This window comes from Ammodytes marinus, assembly GCF_949987685.1.
Source record: "Ammodytes marinus genome assembly, chromosome: 18".
NCBI lineage: Eukaryota > Metazoa > Chordata > Actinopteri > Uranoscopiformes > Ammodytidae > Ammodytes > Ammodytes marinus.
The window spans coordinates 8742168-8750985 of NC_137222.1; the positions used below are offsets into that span (position 1 = coordinate 8742168).

Consider the following 8818-nt stretch of genomic DNA (forward strand, 5'->3'; position numbering starts at 1 on the left):
GTGTGTGTGTGTGTGTGTGTGTGTGTGTGTGTGTGTGTGTGTGTGTGTGTGTGCGTGTGCGTGTGCGCGTGCGTTCGTGCGAAGAAGTGTGCAGCCTGTTCGTGCCATTCTTGTGTTGTCTGGAGTTGACTCTCCAAACCCCGCCCAAGTGTGTTTCAGCTCTACACTGTGACATGAAGCAACCACAATATCTGGGCAATGTCTCCTCGGGGAGAATCCCCGTCGATTGATGGTACAATCACTCAAACAAACCGCCGTCTCTCTACCTCTCGCTTGCTTTCATCTTGTGAGCTCATTCCGCAGTTCAACTCCCAACGCGACAGTCCATAGGTTGGATTAATGTTGTGTGGAATCATCGACAAGTTGGTAATTACTCAGTAAAGCTCTTACGAGAAGTACTGGAGCCTCCATCAGTCTTGTGTGCAATGAAGATTGCTGACAAGAAAGAGTTGTAAGGATCTTGTTTTTTTTCCTTCATTAGTGAAGTTATTCCATTCCATTAATTCTACTACTTTAATGGTTACTCTTACAAGTCCTTTGTTGATAATGTGTGTTGAATTCCTGAAGTTGTTGCCATGTTCCCTTTTTATTATAAATTTTTTTCTTATTATGTCTGTTTAGGCCCTCCAACCTTCCCGACCAAAACCTGAGCTCTTTGAAGGCCAATTGTGAAACGCTCGTGTTGGTTTGTAGTGTGGATGGCACAGATATTTGGTTATCTTCTTTGAGATATCCACATAAATATACTTGGACACAAATATATAAAATAACTCAACATTGACATTGTCATCAGCGGCTTTGCTAAGCAAGTAGAGCAGTTGTCCACTGATTGCAGAGTTGGGCGGTTCGATTCCCTGTCGAAGTGTCCCCACTGAATCACAATTTGCTCCCAGTGCTTAGCTTGGACCCTGCATTGTAGCTGCTGCTGTGTGTGCATTGGTGAATGAGACAAACAATGTGAAACTTTTTGGAAAGTGCTTTAAAAAAAAAAGCTATATAAGTGCAGTCCATTTGCCATTAAATACAAACGTCTTCAGCTGTGAAACAATAAAGAGACAACACAGCCAACACCCTAATGGTACAGGCAGCTCAGATGACAAAATTATTATTTTAACGGTGGTGATGTTGTCTGCTAAAATAACATAACTATGCGCTAATGACAGCAGCTGTGCTATCATTCTGCAGTCAAACATTGAAGCGAGCATGAAATATTAACATGGCCATTGCTCATAAATACTACCTGTTAACCAGCCGGCGTACACAAACTGCCATGATAAGATCATACAGGTTGGTGATGACAGCTGCGCTGTGTGTTGGGCTATATTGATGTTTAAAGTGATTAATCACAAAGAACGTTAGAGGTGACGGACAGTTCCCTCGCACACTGCCCCCAGCCCTCACTGGGAAGCTTATGTAATACTTTTCAAAAGCACTGTTTCCCCTGTATACCATGAATCACCATGAATGTTTGAGAAAGTTTAGGGAAAGCTCAATTGTGGGGTGAGAAAAACGTCAATAAAATCTAGACAAAGGTCTGATGTCCTTATGTGGATGCACTCTAAGCCTTTGTCAACTGGTAACATTCATAGGTCTTGACCAAATTACTTCTGACAAAAGTGCATGCAGAAAATTCGACACAGCTCACATTTGCTTCCTTGAGGTCCGTTTGTTGAGGAGCCAGCAGTTTGTAACGTAAACAATTTTTCTTGGATTTAACTGACCAAACAAGACCATGTCGTTTTTTTAGGCGATGGAAACATTGTAGACACAAGAGTACACAAAGCCTGTTTACCATTAAGGATTTAAGAGCATTTTACACAATGACGAGCAGGCATGCAAATGAGGTTCCAACTGAAAGAAAGGGTTAGAAGAAAGGTGGTAAATGCCCTGGGGGCGACCCTTTGAGTGTTTCGTCATTCAACTGTCTCCCTCTCAGTGTGTGTGTGTGTGTGTGTGTGTTGTTTCAGGGTGTGTGAGTGCTGAGTGGCTCTCATGGGCAGTGCCTGTGGAATGTGTTGTTTAGCCTGACCAGCTGAAATCTGCCTCATTGAACAGTGATAGCCCACAGACCCCATGGCTCCTCAGGATGAGACGGAGGGGGTGGGGAGGATTTGGACAAGACTCACCAGCTGTTACTCAGTACCTGGGCCTTCTTATGTATGATGGCTGGTCAGCACTACTCTACCACAAACTGACAACACTGAGTTTACACGCATATGCTCACTCTAAAGCCAATTTCAGACAAATGGACTTAACTTTAATACACACACGTTTGAGAGGCTGTCAATGGGTGTGTAATGCAACTTGTCTAAACTGATCTACGACCCCTGGGTTTAATCCAGGGTGGGTTTTCTTTATCACACAGTGAGAAAAACATGGCCTTAAATCACTAGTTGAAGTTATTACAAGGGATTGACTATTGCAGTAAAGTTTGTATACAGCAACACATTGTAATTTCATCATGAGTTTGATCGAATATAACCTTTTCAAGGCTTGTGTGTGTACCTGCAGCTAAGTGTGTGTGTGTGTGTGTGTGTGTGTGTGTGTGTGTCTTCATGTGTGTGTGTTTGCGCGAGTGTGTTTAGTTCATATTTGCTCCCTAGCCGCATTCTTCTCTGTCTGGCCCGAGCTCTGAAAGCACAGCGGCGTGCAGAGGAGTGAAGGGAACACAGAGTCCTGAGCTGAAGATATGAGGCCAGCCAGTCAGTCTGTGTTCAGGGGCGAGGGCCCGACCCGCCAGGACCAATAACTAACTGATATGAGCCCGGGCCAAGTGGGCCCAGACAGCTGCCAGACCGAGAACAAAACAGAGGAAGGAGAGAAGGCGACAGAACGCCAGAGGAGATGTATGTACCGAGAGGAAGCCACAGTATAGACAGAATCGGGGACAGAGATAATAATAATAGGGGGAGAGATGTGGCAGTTCCGGAGATGCTCTTGATTTTTTTTCCCCCAGAAAGCACTGCAGCATGGAAGGGACTTTCTTTTCTTTCTTTCATTTTATGAAAAATATCTTGGTGGCTCCGTGCAATAAAGACGTAGGAGGAGAAAAATGTTGGCCATTGTGATTCAAGGATAATTTTTGTGCTCATGATCTAGTGAAAGCGCTCGCAAGTGCACGGGGGACTGTATATTCCTGCAGTTTAGGTTCATAGTTTCTTCTACAGTAGGCACCTGCCTCTTTGAAAGATGAAATATGTTTCTTTTATGCGTTTCTTTTCTTTTGTGCTTCTGAATTAAAAAAAGATACTACACTACACTATTACTAGCTAGTAAAAGTGTGCCCGGGGTTGAGTAACTGTCAGCATTGGTGTCACATCAACATTTGATGAGTTGGTAAGCTTGTCTATGAGAGAGTCACCTACACACAAATGCCAGCCATATAATACAGCTCCTGTATTGTGTCTAGCCATCACAATGGCGTTGGCGTGTGCGTAGCGGTTTAGCCTCAGTAGCCTGGCATATGGCCTGTGACCCCGTAGCCCCTCAGTCTGTGTCATAATGATACAGATAGTGTGACTGTGAATAGAGCCAGCCAGGGACTCAATAGACAGCGCCGGGAGCGTCGCATAAAGGCCCTCAGCGTCTGTCTTTCAGTGCAGACCGATGACTGGCTGCCCTGTGTGCGTATACTTGCATGTAGACAGGAGGATATAATGAGGTAGCCCCTGTATTATTGATGCTCTTCTTTTTTGCTACCTACCTGCTGTTAGGTGGGCTTGGGTTTGCTTCCAGCAGGGTTCTGCAATGAATTACTCTAGTATGTCTTATGCGCACACACGTCAGAGGAGCTCAATATATTATGAAAAGGGGGGTTTGTTTCAAATAGTGCTGCAATTATTAGGCGATGATTTTTTTTCTCAAATGAAAAATAGATTTTAATATAGATTTTCTCTCCTTTTGTCTTTCTTTTTTGGTAAGCTCTGTTTATAAGGCTCTATTATTTTATTTAGTTTAAGGTATAATGATAATTAATCCACAGAACAAAGAACTGTAAATGGGTTATTTATTAAAAAAATAAATAGAATAGAATTAAAAGCATATTTTAAGAAACTCATTAGGGCTGGAATTAAAAGTTATTTTCTTTCATTCATTATCAGTTATTTATTTTCTTGAGTTATTGTTTGATTCATAAAATGTCAGTAAGTAGTAAAAAGAGATTCCAACCCACAGGTCTCCAGAGCCCAAGCTATCTTATTTCTTAATTGATGGTAATGTCTGACCAGCATAACAAAACCAAAACATGTTTGATTAATAACATAGAGGATAAAGGGAAAAATTTTTTTAAAAATTAAAACAATTCATTCCCTATCAAAATAGTTGCTGTAAATAAAATTCCTATCTATTGCTCCATGGAAAATTGTTTTTTGTAAAAAAAAAAAAAAAAAAGTCCACAGCTTGAGCTGTCTGTTGTCTCTTTTATACTGTGTGAGTTACACTCAGACATACTCAACACTGAGGCCCGGTAGTATAAACCTGATCGCTTGTCCCGGTCCAGCTCAGTGAGTGTATTGTCCGTTTAACAAGCCATGTCAAAACAAGCTGAGGCTTCGAAGGTCCACTGGCTATTTCCAAGTCATCGGGTTACTCAGCACTTCTCCACGTTTCAGAAAAATAAGGTCAGCTTAGCTTTGTAAAATTACACCCACCAGTTTATTACCGATTGTTCTTTATGTATTTACTTTGTTTTATATTGATGTCAGGCAAATCAACTCCCTTCTGTAACGGAGCTATTTCTTCATTCATTTACGGATCGTTTCTTGAACAAGCCATGAGTGACAGTCGGCTGCTTTATTCACCCAAACAGTTAGCTGTCAATATCCAGCCGATTGCCGGGGTCTGGAGGTGACTTAAGAACATTAACCAGTCCTTAAGAGGTCAGCGGCCTAACCACAGTGGGATACCTATCATGCAGGCAGCGCTCAGCAATTGTACCTTTAAAACATGTATGCGATTTACACCTGCCATTGAGCTACTGTACCTTAAAGGAATACTTCACCCATACTGAACCAGCGTTCTATCATTATAAAATCACTATTATAATATAATGAATGAGGTTTTTCTTTCCTCAGTCTTCCCTTGGCCCAGCTGTCCTGTTAATCCTGACCCTTACTGTGATGTCACAAGAAGGAAAATGTAGGGTTAGACAGTGAGACCATAAAACACTCTATCTGCCTTTTCTCAGGCTAGGATGATCCGATTTAAATTTTCTTTGCACATTTACACTACATAGGATTTCCGAGTTCAATACACCTTCATATTCCAACCGTTGAAGTAGGTCTTTAAGAATAGATACTGAAATTGTTAACCTACCTGTACAATGACACATCTAACGGAGATGTCACTCCACAGGGTCATAGAAGATTTCTAAACATCCAATGTGGATGCGGATAATGTCTTCTTTGTCTTCATGTCTACATTTAGGCAAAGTTAGTTTCAATGAGATGCTGCAGGGGTAACATTGAAAAAACCCGCAATGTAGCATCATTGGTCAACGCACTGGACACAATTTCTTGCTCTTTGACTGAATGTTTCTTTCTTAAAAGCTCATTGGAAGCTATTCAATTATACAAATTGCACATTTTGGCTTTCTATCAAAGAATAACAGCACATTTATTAACCTTTTAAAAAGGATGATTCATCAAGGAGTGCTTAACGGCAATGCTTTAGAAATGTTCCAACGATGAATTATGTTACATTGTCTATGGGAAATCTGAATGAGAACTTTTGGCACCCAGGAGTGCCGGAAATTGCCCCTCCTACTGAACTACTCTATTATTATCAACCGTTGTGAAATGTTTGGTCATCTAACAAGCCCTAAGAATGCATGGATATTATGTAATGTATGTTCCTGGATCGTATTTCATCATTTGAATGGAACTTGAAGTAACACAATGACCCACTGCAGAGCGAATGCTTTAGCCTTTTCAGTTTTCTTCTTATTTCAAAAATGGAAATCAGGGACTTGTGGTCAACAGTAGATCTTTTCCGTGGAATACATTTTCACAGTAGCAAAAACCAAGGTGTAAAAAACATAAAAAATAAATGATGGCCAACTTCAATTTGCATCTCTCTTTCTCTTTGTCTGTGAATAGAAATTCCCAGAGCTCAAGTTTAAGTATGTGGAGGAGGACCAGCCCGAGGATTTCTTCATCCCATACGTGTGGTCCCTGGTTTTCAACTCTGGAGTGGGCCTCAACTGGAGCCCGCATGGCATTGAGTTGTTCAGCATGGACTCCGGCTGAAACTTCTGCTGCAGCGGACTACCTTCCTCTTCTTCCCCGTTCATTGTAAAAAAAAAAAAAAAAAAAAAAAAAGACTGACGGTGTGTGTCTGTGTTTGTGTGTGTGTGTGAGCGAGTGAGTGTGTGTGTGTGTGTGTGTGTGTGTGTGTGTGTATGCGTGTGCGCATTGCCCTTTATAGTATGTGCACGCTGCTTTGAAAGTGCCTCGACCTTGTACAGAAAGGGGTTTTCTTTGTTTTTACGCAGCACAACCTCTTTTTTTCCGAACCCTCGTATCATAATAATTCCCCTGCTTCTACACTGTGAAGTTTCATCTGTACATTTACAGTTCACCAAGTCATGTACAGTCAGTCCTGTAACAAAAAAACTATTTAACATTTGAGCAGCTTCACCTGGTTCCACAGCACACGCCGAGTTACACCTCTTCTATAGAAGCATTTTGTTATTGTGAGGAGCTCAGGACATGGGCGATGGATAATCCAACGTTTTTTTTGTTTTTTTGCTTTCAAAGAAAAAAAGGTCAATTAAAACACATGCACCAAAGTGTTACACTGCTCTGGTGAACTTTAACTTACAACTGCAATGAAAGCTAAGAAATAGTACCACGAAAATGTTCAGGCCACAAGTCTTGCAACATTGTTTCATCATTAAATGATATGATATTGAGTTTTAGGTTGCGTTATCTCATAAAATAGCATATTATTTTGACTGACGCTGACTACAATGGGATAGTATGAAAGATTTTTATTTGTGAAATTAACTTAAAAGGAAAAAAAAGCGAAGAGAAAGAAAACCACAAAAAAATGTCCATTAGTGTTGCTCAATGGCCGCCTCCAATCACCCAAATTGAATTACAGTTTAATTAATGCTTCATTTCAGTCCCTGGATAATATTAGCAGACCACATCGTTCTGATTCATGTGACTTCATTGTTGCTTCCAGGCCATTTATTTGACTTTACCTTTGACTTGTCTTTGTCGTTTCCATTTTTCCATGGTAACCCAAGGCAAGTTTAAACTAAAACTAGGATAAGTCATTAAACCTCCTGTTCTATTGTGCTTAATAACAGTTGTCTATTTGATTTGTTACTTTATTTGCATGTTTAAATATAGGCTTTGTATTAAATTATTTATTTTCTTGTATATTGTTTTTATATATCTATATACACTCACTCCCCTTCCAAAATGTAAACGGTGGTAGAACTGAAATGCATCTACTACTGACAGAAAATAAGTGGTACTATTCTTTGATTCTTCCCACGTGGAAAACTGGCTTTATATTATTACATATTATATGACAAAAAGCTGTCATTTTGTGGCAAATATTACTTTGAAATAGGAGTTTAAATAAAAATATGAAATCAAAGCAACCAGTGTCACATTGTTATTGAGCAGTGAAATAATGTTCCATTCAGGCAAGAACATACATACATACATACACACACATACATACATACATACATACATACATACATACATACATACATACATACATACATACATACATACATACATACAACAAACTTCACATTTTAAGTTTATACAAAAAGGTTTTATTTTGTGTCCCTAACAATGTCTACCTCTGCTCCCTGTTGTTGTTGAACTTAAGCAAAAATTGCCCCATCTCTCTTTCATACTTCCCAGTAATGTGACCCTCTAGTCTAGACAGTTCACCACCTATAAAGCAAAATAGAAATTTTGGGAAATACTTTAAGTTTCAGCCTTGAAATGGTTAGCTTTTCTTAGCATAAGAAAGCTAGCCTGGCTCTATCCAAAGGTAACAATAATCCACCTAGCACTACATAAATTTAATTCAACATGTTCTATCTCATTTGGAGTATATCAAGATTTTTTTACGGTGAGGTTTTACAGTGGATATTCCAAGAAGTCACCGTGCCTGGCTGAGAAATAGCCCAGCATTTACAGTAACTCCCAGAACTATGCTGGTTTTTGAACAGACTAAACAAGCAATACCCCTTTTCCATCAATGCGAACATGGTTCCAGTTCTGTTCCGGAACTTCCGGTGCTGGTGCTGGTTAGCAGCTAGTTCAACTTGGGGACCTATTAAAACCGGTTTGCTTTTCCACGGGCTGGAGAGCCAAGTCTTGATGTCACTGTAAACGCCTGTGTACGTCGTCCGCAGTTGCCGCTCTCCTGGCTAACAAGCTACCTTGTGGCACAACAACAACAACCGTTGCGGATACATAATTTTTAGACAGGTTTTGCCTCTGGCTTTGCTTTGTTAGCCAAACATGCATCGAGCGTATTTGCACCGCTCGTTGTGATCGCTAAATTCTGGGATTATACTTTGATTACGTCTCGTAGTAGCTGTGTTTTTAAATATAGCGGTCAAAAAGTTTAAATTGGCCTGGTTGGTCACGATAATCCCGCCCCCGGCTCCTGACGTAAGGGTTTCCCAGTTCCAGACCATCAAGAGTTGGTGCGTCTCTGGAACCAGTCGCGGTGGAAAAGCAAATAATTGGTTCCTGATTGTGCAACGGCTGAGCTAGTCGGAAAAGGGGTATCAGTTAGCTTTATAGGTGCCGGTTGATGGATTTATTCACCTTAAGAAAGA

At 40.6% G+C, this 8818-nt stretch overlaps 1 protein-coding gene across 1 annotated transcript in view; it reads left to right on the forward strand.

Moving 5' to 3' along the window:
* dym (dymeclin) overlaps nt 1-6505 on the forward strand; it is a 44107-nt gene extending 37602 nt beyond the window's left edge. The window contains exon 17 of the mRNA XM_080046898.1: nt 6096-6505. Coding sequence (XP_079903024.1) covers nt 6096-6245 — 150 coding nt within the window. The 3' untranslated portion in view covers nt 6246-6505. The remainder of the gene's footprint in view (nt 1-6095) is intronic.
* The last annotated feature ends 2313 nt before the right edge of the window (nt 6506-8818 follow it).